The 18,293-nt window shown below is 43.4% G+C and overlaps 1 protein-coding gene and 1 pseudogene across 11 annotated transcripts in view; both read right to left on the bottom strand.

The window, feature by feature from the left end:
• Positions 1-458: 458 nt before the first annotated feature.
• RNASE1 (ribonuclease A family member 1, pancreatic) overlaps positions 459-18,293 on the bottom strand; it is an 80,464-nt gene continuing 62,629 nt past the window's right edge. For 6 of the 11 annotated variants that reach the window (XM_062204666.1, XM_062204664.1, XM_062204669.1 and 3 more), the window contains 2 exons: positions 1,929-2,032; positions 459-1,156 (listed from right to left, as the gene is read on the bottom strand). In XM_062204666.1, the coding sequence (XP_062060650.1) occupies positions 688-1,156; positions 1,929-1,990 (531 nt within the window). In that variant the 5' untranslated portion in view covers positions 1,991-2,032 and the 3' untranslated portion in view covers positions 459-687. Of the gene's footprint in view, positions 1,161-1,928; positions 2,033-2,479; positions 2,496-3,112; positions 3,167-6,423; positions 6,556-18,293 lie in introns of those variants that run through there. The other 5 variants (XM_062204667.1, XM_062204670.1, XM_062204668.1 and 2 more) reach the window with 4 other exon arrangements.
• LOC133770517 (tyrosine-protein phosphatase non-receptor type 2-like) lies at positions 3,741-5,337 on the bottom strand (annotated as a pseudogene).

Here is an 18,293-nt window from a genome sequence, read left to right as displayed (position 1 = left end):
TCAATTAAAGTTGATATGTAAGTTGAAATCTACTTGTTATCTAGCAATTTCTTCATCCCTCCCAGCTCTAAAATCCAGGGTTCTGATTTTCTGAGTAAGAGGACCATTTTTTTCTGGCTTAGTACTGCTTAGAAGGATAAAGGAAATTCAAGGTCACAATTTCATAAATTCCTCCTCCCCACACTGGGCTCAAGCTCTCCTTCGTTCTTCACCAGAAAATTGTAGTATTCAAGTTCTACCCCCTCTATATAAGGCTGCAGCTCCCTTTTACCTAAAACAGCCTACATTCGAGAGTTTTATGTTCAGTATCAAGGAATCTACAAGGAAAGAAATTTTTTCTCAAGTCACTTAAATCCAAGAGTTAGAAAGGAAGGCACCTAATTACTCCAGTTGCCATACAAAAAGCTAATGGAAACAGTATTGAATGGAAAACTCCAGAAATCATGATGATGGTTGCAACTAAGTTTTATTGAAAGAAACAGTGATCAGGTTAACACAGGACTCCCCCCACAACACACTCCTGACACCCCCACCCAAACCATGGAGAAGCAAGTCTCAAAAAGTGTGTGTGTTGGAGAAGAGACCTAACTGGAGCTGTTCCCCTTATGGTAAGGAAGGAAGAAGGGAGTGGCAGTGTCAAAATGATGGTCTTGGAGATGGGGGGAAGTGCTTCATTCTGCTCTGGCCTTACTCCACAGAAGCGTCAAAGTGGACTGGCACAGATGGGTTCCCCTCACAAGCTAAAATGATGTATCTTTCTTTCTGAATGGTCTGGTACTTGCAGTCAGGGTACTTGGATGTACCTAACAGGGAGCAGTCTGTGGTGCGCATTTTGGAGGTGCTCTGGTAGCAGTTGGTCTTCCCGTCCTTGCAGGTGACCTTCTCCTGGAAACAGACTGCCTGGATCTTTTGCAGGGGTTCGTGCACAAAGGTGTTCAGTGGCTTGCAGCCCTGTGTTATGTCCTGTTGCTCCATCTTTTTGTTGCAGTAGGTGCTGCTGAGGGGAAGTTTTGGATCTACGTGCTGCCGCTGGAACTTCATGGCTGGGGATTCATTGTCCAAACCAGACTGTGCCAATCCCAGCATTAGCAGCCCCAGGACAAGTAGGATGAGGGGCTTGTCCAGAGCCATGGTGATCTCGCTTTCCTGGAAGAGTCTGACTGGGAAAGGGAGAGAGAAAGAAAAGCATCCTCTCAGAAAGAATTCCTCATGCCACCTGTGGTCTATGTGGTTTACAATCTCACTTTCAGATCAGTCAGACATCCCTCTTCCTGAGAGTTTTTCCCAGGGAGGAAACGCTCGCATGTACCTTTCTCCAAGTGTGTTTTACTGCCACTTGCTAGATAGAGGCCCTCCATCCCTCCAGGTGGGGGATCACAAGTGACATAAAATCCTGGGAGTACTGTCTTTGAATACTGGAGTTTCTTTGACCCAAAATACAGTTGAAAAATAAAATACATGTGTGCCCAATGTGCAAATAGCTCATTAGAAGATCATTTTCAATAAACTGTGAGCCAGACCCTTGAGTTATTACCAGGACCTTGTCTGAAAGAGCCCCGTTCTTACAATTCCAAGGACACTCAGTCCAGTGCCTGCCACTGGCATCATAAACGGATTTCACTGTATTTCAGTGAGAGATGCTTTCCTCCTTCAGATTGGGGAATCCCTCTTCTCCAGCCCCCTGAGTATCTTTGCAGCCTGCAAGTTCCATCCCCAAGTCCCTCCCCTTAGCAGATACATACCTGACACAAGTTTTGTGGGCACTAGTGTCAGCCCAAACTTTCTGACCTATACATCAGAGCTAAGCAGGAATTACAGAGAAACCAAACCCCAAATTTAGGAGTGGGAAAAATGCTGAGTTTGCTGGCTCTCTTCTTCCCAACTCTCAAGTAGAAGCAGCTCCTGGAACCATCTCTTGGGCTGCTTACCTGATCTCCAGCTCAGTCCCCTGAGGGAGTGGATGGGCAGTTTCTGCAGTTACTCCGTCCATGGGCTGTGCATTTTATATTAAGCTGTGAAGGGGGGTTGGCTTCTAAGAAGAAAAGAGCGGGAAGGTTATCTAGGGCTCAGAACAGGTGAAAACAAGGATGTTGTCATGAAAGGAGTGGGGAAGCAACCAGGCCACTCCCTTTTCAGGACTTTTGGGAAAAGAGTGAATCATTGCCTCTAAGAATTTTTCTTACCATGTAAACCTCATCTATATGCTGATTCATAAGGAATGCCTGCACTGGCGCCCAAATCTCACATACACCAAAAAAGCCAGGTACCTCTTTGAGGTCCCTTTTCACTAAAGAGTCCTTGAAAGTTAACAAGGGGGAGGGGGGGCAGCGCCGTGTTGCAGTAGGTTAATCCTCTGCCTGCAGCACCAGCATCCCATATCGGCACCGGTTCAAGTCCCAGCTGCTCCTCTTCTGATCCAGCTCTCTGCTATGGCCTGGGAAAGCAGTACAAGATGGCCCAAGTCCTTGGGCCCTTGCACCTGTGTGGGAGACCCAGAAGAAGCTCCTGGCTTCACAAGACCTTTCTCTCTCTCTCTCTCTCTCTCTCTCTCACTGTCTGTAATTCTAACTCTCAAATAAATAAATAAAATCTTTAAAAAAAAAAAAAAGAAAGTTAACACAGGGCTTGTAGGGTGACTATGGGAGAGGGAGAACTCTCCTCAGGGGTCCTGGAAAAGCTCTGGTTGGAATTCTACGTCTCCCAACAGCACTTTACCTGGGCAGGTAGGGAGGGAATAGGGGACTGTCCTGCTGCCCCCCAGGAAGGCTTCAGGACCTGGAGAAGGAAGGAGGGTATATCTGATCAGTGAGGAGAGGAAGTGGCTGCTTTCTCTCACCCTCCACCCCCACGCTGGGGTCTATGGTGGTTTTCATTTAAATATGTAGTGACCACTGATTATATAGGTCAGAGCTGAGCACAGAAATTAAAAGATAAATCAAACTTCCAAATTTTCAGGTGGGAAAAATACAAAATTGGCTGATTGACAGCTCCAGAGTAAGAGTTATCCAAGTATCCCTCTGGGATCTAGATTCAGACAGCAGAGACAGTTATAGGATTTAATCTCCCTGTTCTAAAGTGTTTTTGTCTCTAAATAGGAGACAATAATACGTACTTCTTAGATTTGTTGTTAGGCTGAAATAAGGTGCAGAGGGCTTTGAGGAATAGCCTGGCAAAAAGAGAGAATTCATGTGTGTCAGCTCTTGTGACGGTTCACAGGGGGTGGGGGATAATTTAAACACAAGGTGATATTTGAATTGCTTTCTGACAGGGATAGAGTCAAGTAATTGCCAAGATTTTGTTTTTGATAAACACTTGAGCTAAAAAACCACAGGCAGTCTTGAAGTCTTGAGGAGAAAAACTGGCAGAAGTGAAAAGTGTTATTTTGCTGAGAGGAAATAAACCTTTTATTTTTAAAGTTTACTTTTTTTTTTTTTGGCTATTTAACAAAAATATTTAATGCTGCCAAGAAGTGTAAAAATACAGGAAGAATGGCAGTACAATACAAAGTAATCTCTCCTATTTATTTCTTTTACAACTTGCTACGCTTCATACACGCATTAAGAAACACTTAACAGCCCATGAAATTCAAGGGTTCTGTGAAGTCTGCTGCTGGTGGGTGCTCCCCATTCCCTGGATGCAAGGTTTACTTTGTAAACAGCAGGGAGGCCATCTTCAGGTTTTAGCAAGCCTTACTTCAGTTTCCTGAGTGAGGTTCAGGTCTTGCTTTGCACATCACTGGTTCAAAATTTATGGCTGCAGAATACTCTCAAGTCATGAATATGTAGGTATCTGTCAATCTTGCCTTTTTTCTTTTGTTCAGTCTCATTAAGCCTCTGTTTCACCTGCCGCACCTCCTGAGCCCTGGCGGCTTTTCTGTCCTCTCGGCTCCGTTTCTGTAGAACACCCTCTCACTCTTCTCCAGAGCATCTTGCATTTTAGGGGAAAGTCCTGTACATTGGTCACCTGTCAGTTTTTCTTCATCTAGACCTATTCAGTTCCCATTATATTTTTTAGTCATTATTTTATTTGGTGAATGATCAAAAGCAGGAAATAAATCTTCCTTAGAAAGTTCTTTCCACCATTTTTGTATGTTGGGATCTCCCTTTACACACTGTGCTCCTTCTATCACAGCCATATATGAGAATCTGAGTTGATCTCGTGTCTGAGTAAGTCCCATTCGGTATCTTCTCATGTTCAGTTACACTTGTTTGACAATGATATCTCTTTTTTCCATCAGAACAAGACAGGTGTCTACCAGAAAGAAGGTGCCATAGCGCCCAATGCCTGTACTGCAGTGGATGGTCGCAGGCCCACGGTCAGTGTTCAGGAGCCAGATTCTCTCACTTTAAATACAAAATTGAGAAATGAAGCCAGTGATTCAGGGTCTCCAAAATCTGGCCAGGTAGTATAAAGTGGGATATTGTTCAGATCTCACCACTACTGATATTTTCTAACTGTAGTCGGTGTACTGGATAATATGACTTCACATCTTCTGATGAGAGCTTCACACTGAAGCCTGTTTCTTTAAATAGCATCTCTTGGTCATCTGCTGACCAGTACTGTGCACATTTAACGGATTCTTTCTCGCCAGTTCGGTTAGCATGACAACTGCTTTGGTCTTTTGCTGCCAAACCATGAGCCAGAAGTGGCAACATGTATTAGGAACTGGACCCTGTGTTACGACATAACTGCTCTGCGCCTCTTCTGTGTCAGCTAAGTTGGCATTAATAGAATCATTTTTAGTATTTCGCAGTTTAACATGACTGTGATCATATGGGCTTACATCTCTTTACCTGTATCTGTTTCGATTTCTGTTTTCTGGAAACTTGGCCACTCTATGAGGATAGTCATGCGACCTATTTCAAATTTCCAACTATGGCGGCTGCCAGTGACACTGAGCATCCAGCTCCCCGAACGGGATCCTGCTTGGTGGTAGTGGACATGGCGGCTGCAGCGATGGGGGCCACCTCTGGCGGAGAGGCTCAGGCCCCGCAGGACGCTGGCAGAGCGCTGGCGGTGCAGCGTGTGTGTAGTGGATACTGCCCACGTGTTCACAGTGAGGCCACAGGCTCCCGAGTATTGGACACGGCTGCGGTCCTGCTTCTGCCTCAGCAGGCCTTGCGGAGGCACACCTTCCTAAACGGAATGCGGCCGCAGTAAGCAGAAGGTTATTGGGTTATTACTGGGTATTGCTTTAAGGAAGACTCCTTATCATACTTGAAGGCGTAGAAAACGAGCCAGAAGCAACATGAGCTTTTGCTTCCCACCATAAATATGGCTCGCGATGCTTACGTCCCCTGCTTGGTATTCTTTTACTGTAATCAACCAGCCGGACATTCCTGATTGCTATGTTACTTTTTCAACCCTGGACTAAAAATAAAAGACGCCGGCTGAAGCTATCCATCGGCACTCTTCTGCTAAAGGCTCCTCTGTCTTGGTTCATCATCTGAAACTCCACAAGCAGCCCCCAAACAGGGACCCTTGGCACAATGTGCAAGGGATGGCTCACCTCCCCCAGCAACAGTTACAGACGCTTCAACGATCTGCTGGAGATCCCGGTGAGTCAGGAAGATGGGGAATTCTCTGTCCCCGGAGCAATGGAAACATAGGGCAGAATTGAATTATTTGCTTACGCAAGGCAGATCCTCCATTCCCCCAAAAGGTCATCGGGCAATTACTGCAAGAAACCGATGGCTGTTTCTCTTGGTATCCTGACAAGGGCACACTAAAGGTGGCCGATTGGGAGAAAATAAGACAAGAACTACAACAGGAGCCACGAGCCCCTGTTCCTGTGCTTGCATGGTATCGCTGTTGGGAAGCAATCAGCGAGGTTGCTAGCCCCTTGGTGGCTCTCCAACTTTGCCACAGAAGACTGAGCCTTCTGATTCTGCTATGGTTGCTGCAACAATGGAAATGCCACCAGTACAATCAGCCTTACAGGGAGTGTTAAAAGAGACCCAAGCGCAAGGGGACCCCTTGTTAGCTGTTCGCCCTATTATTAGACCACAAAATGCCATAGCCCGGCATGATACTCTACCTTATAATGGATTTAAAGAACTAAAGAAGAGTCTCACAAAATATGCGATGCAAAGTTCCTATACTATAGGTTTGTTAGAAAGCATAGGAGGAGGCTGTGAAATGAATCCTTGGGCTTGGCAAACTTTGGTTTAAGTTTTGGTTACACCAGCTTAATATACAGTTTGTATATAAAAGATACAAGAATATCAAGATCTGGCCCACATACCAACTATGGAAAATCTGACTTGGGCCGGCGCTGTGGCATAGCAGGTAAAGCCGCCGCTTGCAGTGCCAACATCCCATATGGGTGCCAGATCAAGACCCAGCTGCTCCTCTTCCAATCCAGCTCTCTGCTATGGCCTGGGACAGCAGTGGAAGATGGCCCAAGTGCTTGGGACCCTGTACCTGTGTGGGAGACCCAAAAAAAGCTCCTGGCTCCTGGCTTCGGATTGGTGCAGCTCCAGCCGTTGTGGCCATCTGGGGAGTGAACTAGCAGATGGAAGACTTCTCTCTCTCTATCTGTCTTTCCTTTTCTCTCTGTGAAAAAAAGAAAAAGGAAAAGAAGAGAAAAGAAAAGAAGAGAAAAGAAAACCTGACAAGTGGCATTCCTAATAGGTGATAGTGCTTTTGCCACAATCAATCAACAGGTCGGCTATCCCTGTGGAGAAACTTATACCCAGAGTTCTAATGTGGCCTTAAAAGCCTGGGAAAAGATTCTGGATGTTAGGGACCCTTCCATCTTGTTTTCTGTTATTAAACAAGGACCACAGAAAATTACATGTCTTATGATTAATTAGAAAAGGCTATCGAGCGTCAAGTCAATAATCAGAAGGCAGCTAACATTCTCTTAAAACAAATGGCTTACAAAATGCAAATCAAGACTGTAAAAATGTTTTAAAGGCAGTCTATTCAAAGCCTGAAACTACTCTGGCAGAACTGATTAAGCCATGTCAGACAGTGCATACTGAAAGTTATAAAATTAATCTGTTGGCTGCTGCCCTCAAGGGTCCCCATAAAAACTGTTTTAGTTGCGGTAAACTGGACGTTTTAAGTGAGATTGCCACTCCACACCTAAAACTGCAACTCGCCCATCAAAAAGTATCCAAAATGTCAAAAAGGTTATCGTTGGGCCAATCAGTGTCATTTTGTCCCATCGAGAAACTCCAAAAGGGGCCAACCCTTGGCCCCGGCCAAACAGAGGGTATTTCTGACTCAACAGCAAAATCCTCTGGATCCCCCCTGCCAAGAGCCTTCCAACAAGCTTTTCATGCTACCACCTACAGTGCTGCAACAGACTTATATTTATAAGAGCCCGTTTCTCTAGAAATGCTACAAAACCCCTATTCAACTAATACGGCCTTTGCCTCCAAGATCTGTAAGATTAGCTCTCCGATCTCATGCACACAACAAAGGAACTGTTGTGGTTCTTGAGGTTATTGATGTTGATTATACTGGTATGATTTATGTACAAGCCTGGTCCAATTTACTTCAAGAACTTCCAGTACAAATTTCTGTTGCTTGGGGCCGGCGCTGTGGTGCAGCAGGTTAAAGCTCTGGCCTGAAGTGCTGGCATCCCATATGGGCACCAGTTCTAGTCCTGGCTGCTATTCTTCTGAGCCAGCTCTCTGCTATGGCCTGAGAAAGCAGTAGAAGATGGCCCAAGTGTTTGGGCCACTACTCCTGGCTCCTGGCTTCGGATCAGTGCAGCTCTGGCCATTGTGGCCATCTGGGGAGTGAACCAGTGGATGGAAGACCTCTCTCTCTGTCTCTACCTCTCTCTGTAACTCTGTCTTTCAAATAAATAAATAAATATTTTTAGAAAAACAAAAAAATAAAATTTCTGTTGCTCAACTCCTTGCTCTCTCCCACCTCTCCATCTCTAATAAAGATAAAGTTCACGGTGATTTGGACTTTGGATCCATCCTGATTGCTGCGTCACCTCTATTTTGGATGACCGACCTAAAATGACTTTACAAATTGGAAATAAGGAATTCTCAGCATCAGATGCTTCTATAATTCTCCCAATACAATGGCCTGCCTCTTGGCATTCAGTCTTTGCTGACCCCTTGTGGGGAATTGGTGGTAATTCTCAGGCTCAACAAAGTAGTACTTGGTTAGCTTGATGTGATCCTGGAGGCCAACGCCTTGTTGCTCACGTTCGCCCTAACATGCTTCCTCTTCCCTGTCCCATTTGGGGCAGAGACTTATTACAAGTCCAAGCTACTATCCATACAAATTTACTTTTTTAAAAAGATTTATTTTCCTTACTTGAAAAACAGAGTTACAGAGAGAGGTCTTCCATCCTCTGGTTCAATCTACAGATGGCTGGAGCTTCACCGATCCAAAGCCAGAATCCAGGAGCTTCTTCCAGGTCTCCCACACAGGTGCAGGGGCCCAAGGACTTGGACCATCTTCCACTGCTTTCCTAGGCCATAGCAGAGAGCTGGATTGGAAGCGGAGTAGCCAGGACTAGAACCGGCACCCATATGGGATGCTGGCACTTCAGGCCACAGCGCCAGTCCCCATACAAATTTATAATAGGGGCCTCCACCAAACCAACCCATCCCCACACAGCCCCACCTCTAACTTGGCTGCCTTAGGAGCCAGTATGGGAAGAATAATGGCTCCTTCCTAAAGAAAAATTAGTTGTGGTGGAGGTCTTCATTCAAGAGCAATTACATTTGGGACATACTGAACAGTCTACTAGCCTTTGGAACACATCTATTTTTACTATAAAAAATAAATAAGGAAAATGGTGGTTGCTTCATGATTTATGTGAAATTAATAAATGTATTCAACCCATGGAACCCCTTCAATGTGGGTTACCTAATCCCAATTTAACCCCCTTAAAATATTCTTAATTCATTGTTGATTTAAAAGACTGCTTTTTTACCATACCTTTGGTTAAGACAGACAGGGAAAAATTTGCTTTTACAGTGCCAGTGTTAAGTCATGCTCAGCCCATAATGCGTTATCAGTGGAGAGTACTTCCCCAAGATAAGCTAAACAGTCCTACGTTGTGTCAATATTACGTATATAAGGCTTTAACTCCTTTCAGATCAAAGTTTCCAGATCTTACCGTAATCCATTATATGGGTGATATTTTAATAGCAGGTCCCACCATTAGTTACATGCATTTACAACAACTAACTACTGATTTATTACAATATGGATTACACATTACACCAAAAGAATACAAAAACAGTCTCCTTATTCTTATTTAGGCCATAAGTCACTCACCACTAAATCTATCCCTTCTCTTCCTCAGCACGTTTACCTCAGCCTTTAACCTTGGTCCAATTACAACAATATTTGGGTCACCTCAATAAGGCTCATCCTTACTTAAGACTAGCTACTCAACAATTACTACCTCTTTTTAAAGCATTTAAAAGAAAAAAAATCCTGCTGATAATATTAAAATATCTCCTCAAATTCAAAAGGCTATTAAAGGCATTTTTACACTAAGAGAATTTTGTTGACCACATTCCTAATAATACTCCATTACAGTTAGCCTTACTTAATACCCCTACTAACCCAACGGGGATGTTATTAGCACAATCTCTTAGAAAACATTTTTATAGTTAAATGGCTTTACCTAAATCATACCCCATCCCGTAATACCTATCCCTATTCTCAAGCCATGGCTGATTTATTAACGAAGGATGTCATCAATCTCTTAGTTTAGTTGGATTAGATGTGGTTAATATTTATGTTCCTTTTTCTAAACAAGAACATGAGACTTTATTACAATTTCAACTTACTTATCATATTGCTTTTATAGATTATGTAGATCTTTCTTATAATTTGCCTAAAGATCCTTGATTAACTCCTCTTTCTACTTTGCCATTCTCCTTCCGCTCTAAAATCTCTAAGGTTCCTATTGCTCAAGCTCTTACTATGTTTTCAGATGGATCCCCTACAAGAGAAGTTATTACCTACCAACAGGATTCACACTGAATAGAAAAATATACCTTGCCTCAAAAAACAGCTCAACATAGCAAATTGGCAACAGTTATCTTGGTCTTACAATTGTTTAAAGATCAACCTTTTAATTTTATTGCTGACTCTCAATATGTTGCTAATTTATTGTTTCACCTACCAAATGCCCAAATTAGTCCTGCTATTGATCCTAATTTACTCAGCCTTTTCTTAACCCTGCAGACTTTGTTTTCTTTGTACATTGCTCACATTCGCAGTCACAGTCACATCCCTTTACCTGGTTTTCTTTCAGAAGGCAATAGACATGCAGATGAAGCTTTACATGTTAATACTCTTTTTTACTGATCCTCTTCAAAGCCATGAGTTTTTTCATCAGTCAGCTAAATCTCTCCATAAACAGTTTAAAATCCCTCCTTCTGATGCTCTTGCCATTACTTCTAATTATTCCCAATGTGCTCAAACCCCTCATTATTTTCCTTTTGCAGCTGTTAACCCTCTTGGTCATTGGCAGATGGAGTAACTCACTGACCCTTACTAAAACATTTCTCCTATGTACATGTTGTTATTGATACCTACTCGGGCTATATCTGGGCAACCCTGCTTAAAGGAGAATCCACTTGCCATGTCATTAAACATTTTAACGGCTATGGCTGTCATGGGGAAAACCTTCCCAATTAAAAACCAATAATGGACCCTCTTATACCTCTTTTGCTTTTAAACAATTTTGTCAGTTTTGGGATATTAAACTTGTTCACAGAATTCCTTGTAATGCCACGGGCCAAGCTGTTGTTAAACGAGCCATCACACTCTAACGACTCATCTACAAAAACAAATAAAAAAGGGAGGAAATACCCCTGGAGAAATTAATCAGATTATGTCAATTTTGTTATTTACCCTTCATCATTTAACATTTTCAAATCTCAATTCTGCCGCTTTTGACTATGAAAGCCCAGCACAAAAGCACCACTGTCTGGTACATGAAGGACCATGACTGTTAGTTTATTATAAGGACTCCCCTGGCCCTAACTGAAAAGGCCTTGAACCGTTAATAACATGGGGGAGAGGGTATGCTTCTGTTCCATCTCCTACAGGTCCTGTGTGGATTCCTGCCTGCTGTGTGCACCCTGCCCGACAACAAGAGCTGGCATCAAGGTCTTCAGGGTCCAAACTACAGTTCTGTCTCTAACTGGAAGACAAAGCCAGTTCTGTTGTTTCAACCCCCAGTGTCACGGGAAGAAACACCAACTCCCTGGAAGACACCTAAACCTGAAAGACCACCAGTTACATGGTCGCCTCTGCTGGATCGCCTCTGCTGGACAATGCTTACTTTGGGAACAAACAGAACACCAGAGACTTTGCTTACTGCAGTTTTTGCTCAATGAACATATAATTCCACCCTTATATTGATGATTTTAAGGCTTTACTTCCCTATCCCTGTTTATAGCACTAATTGTTTAAAAACTTCTTTACCAAATGTTACTGTAACTATTTTTTTTTCTTTTGTGACAGGCAGAGTGGACAGTGAGAGAGAGAGAGACAGAGAGAAAGGTCTTCCTTTGCCGTTGGTTCACCCTCCAATGGCCGCCGCGGCCGGCGCACCGCGCTGATCCAAAGGCAGGAGCCAGGTGCTTCTCCTGGTCTCCCATGGGGTGCAGGGCCCAAGGACTTGGGCCATCCTTCTTTGCACTCCCGGGCCACAGCAGAGAGCTGGCCTGGAAGAGGGGCAACCGGGACGGAATCCGGCGCCCTGACTGGGACTAGAACCCGGTGGGCTGGCGCTGCAAGGCAGAGGATTAGCCTATTGAGCCACAGCGCCGGCCATGTTACTGTAACTATTGGAGATCCTTTATTGTTTTCTTGTTTTGGGGATTGTCCTAAACCTGACACGTAGGGTTTTGGGTGGACTAAGCATGGCAAACATTTACAGTCTGGATGGGTTAAGCTTAGGTCATTGTCTCGGCCCATTAATTTCACAAGAACAAAACAGGAAACAGGTGAGGGAGACACAGGCAGTTACTCCTGTGGGATCAGTGATCAATCTGGTGATCCACCCATTTCTCATAAACTTAATATTATTGTGCATGTTGTTCGTAGTCCTCCCTGATTTCTTAGTCCTCAAGAAAATTTTTAGATATGTTTAGTGGGTTCTGTCCTTAATCAATCATCTTTTTGTATGAGAGAAGGAAATTTCCCCTCTAGTAGTGATTCTGTATGTATAGTGCTATTATCACTACCTTTGAAAATGAAACTCGACATGACCTTCTTAGATATTCTAATACCTCGATTAAACACCCCATTCCTTTGTGACTTTTATTCTTTGTTTTACACAAAAATGTCTATTTTCATGATAAGTGAAGAATTTTCTTCCCCAAAAAGCTACATCTCTTTGAGCCATTAAAAAGATGCTTGACTTTGTGTTTTCCATCTACAGTATCCCAACTTCTAGATCAAGTAATCAAGGCATACACTTTAAGGAAACCATCATAAAAGAACTATTACTCAAAAACCACCCCCTTACCACCTTCCACTTCCTGAAGCTGTGCTTGGTTTGCAGAGCTCAGCCTCTCTTTTGTCTCTTCCCTTTTCAATCTCTTCCAAACATCTGTGCAGAAGCCTCTCTCCCCCTCTCTCTTTTCTTAAGATTCCAGAACCATTTAGAGCTAGTCAAATAAGCCATAAGCCTTATTTCCTACTGTAGAAAAAAAAATTTTTTACCTTCTGTGAAATGGACTTCCACCAATGAGGGTGGTTGCCCATGAACTGTTTTCTGTGGAAGAAAGGAAATCATTTCCTGGCACCCTGAAATCCCTGTGAGGAGACCATGGAGGAGTCTGAGTGAGAAGGGATGGTGTAGAGGGGGATATCCAGTTAGAGTAAGTGAGAAACATGGAGATGGAGTCCACTGGGTTCCACAGGTGTGACTGCAACTGCTCTACTCAAGACCTTGGCATCCTCTGCTTGTCTTTCTAAGACTTCCTAAGAAAGTGACTATGCAGTGAGGATGTCAGATTTCCCATTACTTCCAAAATGCCAACTGCTCTGTCATTGGTCATGGTTGGCTATACAGCCTTAAGTCCGAATTCTTTTTCTTTTTCTTTTTTTTTTTTTCTTTTTTTTTTTTTTTTATGTGACAAGAGTTAGACAGTGAAAGAGAGAGAGAGAGAGAAAAGTCTTCCCTCCATTGGTTCACCCTCCAAATGGCCGCTACGGCTGGAGCTACGCCAATCCTGGCCCCCCATACCAGTGCAGGGGCCCAAGCACTTGGGCCATCTTCCACTGCCTTCCCGGGCCACAGCAGAGAGCTGGACTGGGAGAGGAGCAACTGGGACTAGAACCTGGCACCCATATGGGATGCTGGTGCCGCAGGCGGAGAATTAACCAAGTGAGCCATGGCACCGGCCCCAAGTCTGAATTCTTGAGAAGAGTGAAGGAAAGACAGACAGGAGTACTCACGGAAGTCACCCAAGAACCAGTCCCATCATGAAGCCATGTTGGTAACTGGCCTATGCCCAGGCTTGGGTGAAATGTGAAGGGAAGTGCATTTTTGTTCCATCCACTAAGGGCCTGGAAATTAATGCCTATTCCCCCTGTGGGGTCAGCAGGACTGGGGACTCAAACTGAGGTCCAATCAGGGTCTTGTCCACTGGAGCAGCAGGAGGGAAGGAAGAGAAAACAAGGAGAGGATGAGCGGGTCAGAGCTCCCAGCTCCTCAGTCTCTCGGCTACATTCGTTCATTGCATTAGGGATGCTGGAGGAGAGAGAGAAGAAAATTTTCACCTACACCTACACCACCTCACCCTCTTGAATTCTTGTCTAAGACCAGCAACAAATGGATTTTCTACCTTGTCAACTAAAATAAAATGAGAGTGAAAAATCAAAGTTAGAGCTTATTCAGAGTGAAAAGGAGAACTTGGCCCAGGAGGACAATCTGTCAGAGCAATCTGAGTGCTGCTTCACATGTTTTGGGTCAAGTTCAACTTCCATATGGTTTTTTCAGAAGTGATACGTGCAGAATGGATGATTACACATCAAAGGTATGTGTCAATTTGCATTTGGTTATTTTTTTCCATAGCACATCTGGTTACTGTTCAAAGAAAAATGTATAACAGTTCAAGGAAGGGTAAGCACTGGGGTCATTAATCATTCTCCTATAGGTGCCCCTGAAGACGTGAGCACCAGGCTCTCAACCTATTGTTGTCTCCTTTGCTCACTGAGCTGTTTCTTTGGATGTGGGGTGGGTGTTTGCTGGGTCATGCTGACACCATGGAAACCCAGTTGTACAGCTTCCTCAAAGCCTAGGAGTAAAATAGCCTGACCAACTCTAGGCCTCTGCTGCTTCTATGCATGATAAAACCATGAAGGAGGCTGTCTTTAGGCTCACAACTCCAACAGACTGTAAATGTTCACATTGAAAAAAATATGCAAATTCCCATCTCTCTAAGAAGAAATAAATGACCAAGTATATTCACATTAATAGAAGTTTAACAACTTAAATTGCAAAACTGAGGGGACATAGAGAAAAAGCATTGTAATTTAAAAAATTTATTTATGTTGATATATGTACTAGGAAAAAAGAATTTTGGCCTATCCTTGGTTCCATGATCAATTTACTGGGTTAAAGAGGAAGTTTTAGGAATATAGTCTTAAAAGAGCCCCAGAAATTAGGGATAAGTTTAGTAACAGAGTTCATAATACAGAATTAGAGGATGCTCATTAATGAATTTCAGGTATCAATCAACAGTGACTATTCATTAGGAATTTGTGGTACACATTTTTCTAAGTTACTAGGCAGCCTAAATGGCAAGTACTGTAAAAGATAAAAGATACAGGCCAGCGCCGCGGCTCACTTGGCTAATCCTCTGCCTGCAGCGCTGGCACCCCGAGTTCTAGTCCCGGTTGGGGCGCCGGATTCTGTCCCGGTTGTTCCTCTTCCAGGCCAGCTCTCTGCTGTGGCCCGGGAGTGCAGTGGAGGATGGCCCAAGTCCTTGGGCCCTGCACCCGCATGGGAGACCAGGAGAAGCACCTGGCTCCTGGCTTCGGATCCACACGGTGCACCAGCTGCAGCGCACCGGCCATAGCGGCCATTTATGGGGTGAACCAATGGAAGGAAGACCTTTCTCTTTGTCTCTCTCTCTCACTGTCCACTCTGCCTGTCAAAAAAAAAAAAAAAATAGTACAGGGGGGCCAGCCCAGTACTGTGGCCTAGTGGGTGGGGCCGCCCTCTGCAATGCTGGCATCCAGTGTGGGTGCTGGTTTGAGTCCTGGCTGCTCCACTTCTGATCCAGCTCTCTGCTGTAGAGAAACAGGAGAATGACCTACATGTGAGAATGGTGGAAAGAGAAGGAAGTAGGTACCAAATGTAGACAGGGAAGCAGCTGAGAAACAGGAATTTGGGCAAGAATATCAACAGAGAAGGAAGATCCTTGTCAGAAATAAATCTGCTTGTACAGCTTTCAACACCAAACTTTTTTTTCTTGACTTAGGGTCCATTGATATTTCATGTGTTGTTATCATGGCAGCAAAAATGATAATTTTCCAACTCATGTACTCTGTATTGAATAGCTCTTGATTTCTAGCATTAGCAAAAACCCTCTCTTCCCATTCATATTAATCACAATTATGGACTCATAAACCTTATGTTTTTCAATGGCATATAATCCATTACTATACTTAGCTGTTTTGGTGCCCAGATTATCCCATTACTGGCCACCAGGATCCCCTTCAAGCTATCTTTGTGACATGCTACCCTTTCTGCTTTCCTAGTGCTTCATTGTCTTCTGGTATAATTACATATTCCTGCTTTATCTTGCACCTGCCCTGTCTCAGTGCTGGTATCAGTCATTTTCCTAAAGATCTCTGATTCTTTAGTAGGATGTGGTATTAGAGACCAAGATCTGGGTGCAATATGTTTTCATTGCTAAAGGAGTGTCTTTGTTTCAAGTTCTAGCAGTGAACAAAGGTAATAAATATATGCGTGAACATATATATTCATATATATAACACATATTTAAAAATACACACACCATGCATATGTGTATATAGACATACCTGCATTATACATACACATGTATACATGTTTTAGAAATCATGAGTTCACACCATATGTTCAATACACTACCACAAGGTTCTTGCTTGCTTTCCCTGATTCCATAATTATGTGTCCTTTCTTTCACTATGTGAATCCTGGCTCTTAACTCTTGTACTTATTTGCTCACTCTTTTAAGAAATCTAAAGTAGTTTGAGGGTTGCTTAGCTCATACAAAACAAGATTGAAAAAAAAAAAGTTCAGGATAACTTTGCTAATTTTCCCATCTCCCTTCCCTACTATTAAGATCAAAGATTTATACTTAAACTACCATAAAATCAGGAGAGATAATAGAATTATTGCTGTTTAGTACTACACAAAAAAGAATAACTTAGTGTGATTGGCTTTTGCTTATACTGCTGCATTGGGGTTCAAATTCATGTCTGTGTCCCCAGCATTGTTGCTTTTTCCACTATACTGTATTCAATAATTCACAAGTGACAAGATAAATGGACATAGGAACAGTAGGAGGTGGTTTAGAGACTGAGAAGATAACAGGGGGCCAGTGCTGTGGTGTGGCTGGTAAAGCTACCACCTGTAGTGCCGGCATCCCATATGGGCGCCAGTTGGAGTCCTGCTGCTCCATTTCTGATCCAGCTCCCTACTATGGCCAAGGAGAGCAGTAGAAGATGGCCCAGGTCCTTGGGCCCCTGCACCCACGTGGGAAACCTGGAGGAAGCTCCTGGCTTTTGGCTTCAGATTGGCCCAGCTCCGGCCATTGTGGCCATTTGGGGAGTGAACCAGTGGATGGAAGAACTAACTCTCTCTCTCTCTCTCTTTCTCTCTCTCTCTCTCTCTCTCTCTCTCTGTCTCTCTCTCTTTCTGTAACTCTGCCTTTCAAATAAATAAATAAATCTTGAAGAAAAAAAACCAGACAAGCAGGCAGATACATTTGGCATCATGGGAGCACTTTCTCTTTTCTTTGGATGGCTGCTGGATTTAACAGGCATATAATGAGAAGTGTGCCCTAAGGAGCTAGAAGGTCAATGAAAGTTCAGTGCATATCCCAGACCTCCCAGCTCCCTTCCTAATAGCAATATTCCACTTACTCTCTACTCCCAATCCAATTTTAAATGCTTTTCTCTAGAAGAGAACATTTTTAGGAACTTGAACAGTCCATAGTAGCTCAGAAATGTCAAACAAATACCCCACTGTTTGCTGAGATCTTAAGTCAATAATGGTTTTATTGTTCAGGTGAATAAGAGCTGCAGTTCCAGTCATCTGAGCTGGCTGACTTACTGCCAGATCTGGAAGGGGATTTGGTCTGTTTTTCTGGGGCCAGGGCTTATCAGTGAGGCTTCCCCAGGAGCCCAAGGCATTAAAGGTTCTTGAGAAAGAGTACAGGGAAAAGGGTATAACAGGGGACCACAGGCAAGACTGCTACTACTTTCTCTTGGCTGGCTCCCTTCCTCTTTCTCTCATGCAGAAGGCAGCACTCTAAGACAGCATTGAGGTGTAAAAGGAAAACTGCGTTGTTTGGACACCTAATCTTCCATACTTCATCCATCCCATTGCATCCTTTCTCTCTTCTTCTGTGTTTAACTTTTCCCCTGAAGGACTCAGGCACTGTCATGGCTCCCTGTGGAGGGATCAATGCTGAAGAGATGGTTGGTTGTACCTGGTGTCCCAAGTCCTTCTCAGAGGCTCCTCTTCGAACTTGTGTTCCGTGTTGTAAATCTCAATGTGTCTATGGCTTATATCTGTGTTGATACCTCAATATTGGATCGGTCCATTCAAGTCCCTCCATGTGTGTTGCTCTCCAATTCTACATAAAGATGTAATTAGACTTGTGAGTCTATCCTTCCTGCTCAAACACTTCAATCGGTGCTTTATCTCTGTCTCTCTCTCTCACTGTCCACTCTGCCTGTCAAAAAAAAAAAAAGAAGAAGAAGAAGAAATCCATACATGACATGAAAGAAAATTTCTCCCAAAAAAACTGAAGTCTTAAAGAGAAATCAAAATGAAATCTTGGAAAGGAAGAATTCAATAGAACAAATTAAAAATGCAGTGGAAAGCACAGGAAATTATACAGTCAGACCAAAAACAAGAAGAAATTAGAAAACTAAAAAACTCCATTGGGAATCTATAGGATTTTATCAAATGACCCAACATTCAGGTTCTAGGAGTTACTGTATGCATGGATGCATGGAATGAGAGAAAGGATTAGAAGGCCTTTTTAGTGAAATACTAACAGCAAACTTTCCTAATTTGGAGAAAGAAAGGGACATCCAGGTACAGGAAGCCCATAGAA

Source organism: Lepus europaeus, chromosome 11 (assembly GCF_033115175.1).
Source record: "Lepus europaeus isolate LE1 chromosome 11, mLepTim1.pri, whole genome shotgun sequence".
Classification (NCBI taxonomy): Eukaryota; Metazoa; Chordata; class Mammalia; order Lagomorpha; family Leporidae; genus Lepus; species Lepus europaeus.
This window is presented reverse-complemented; position numbering and strand designations above follow the sequence as displayed.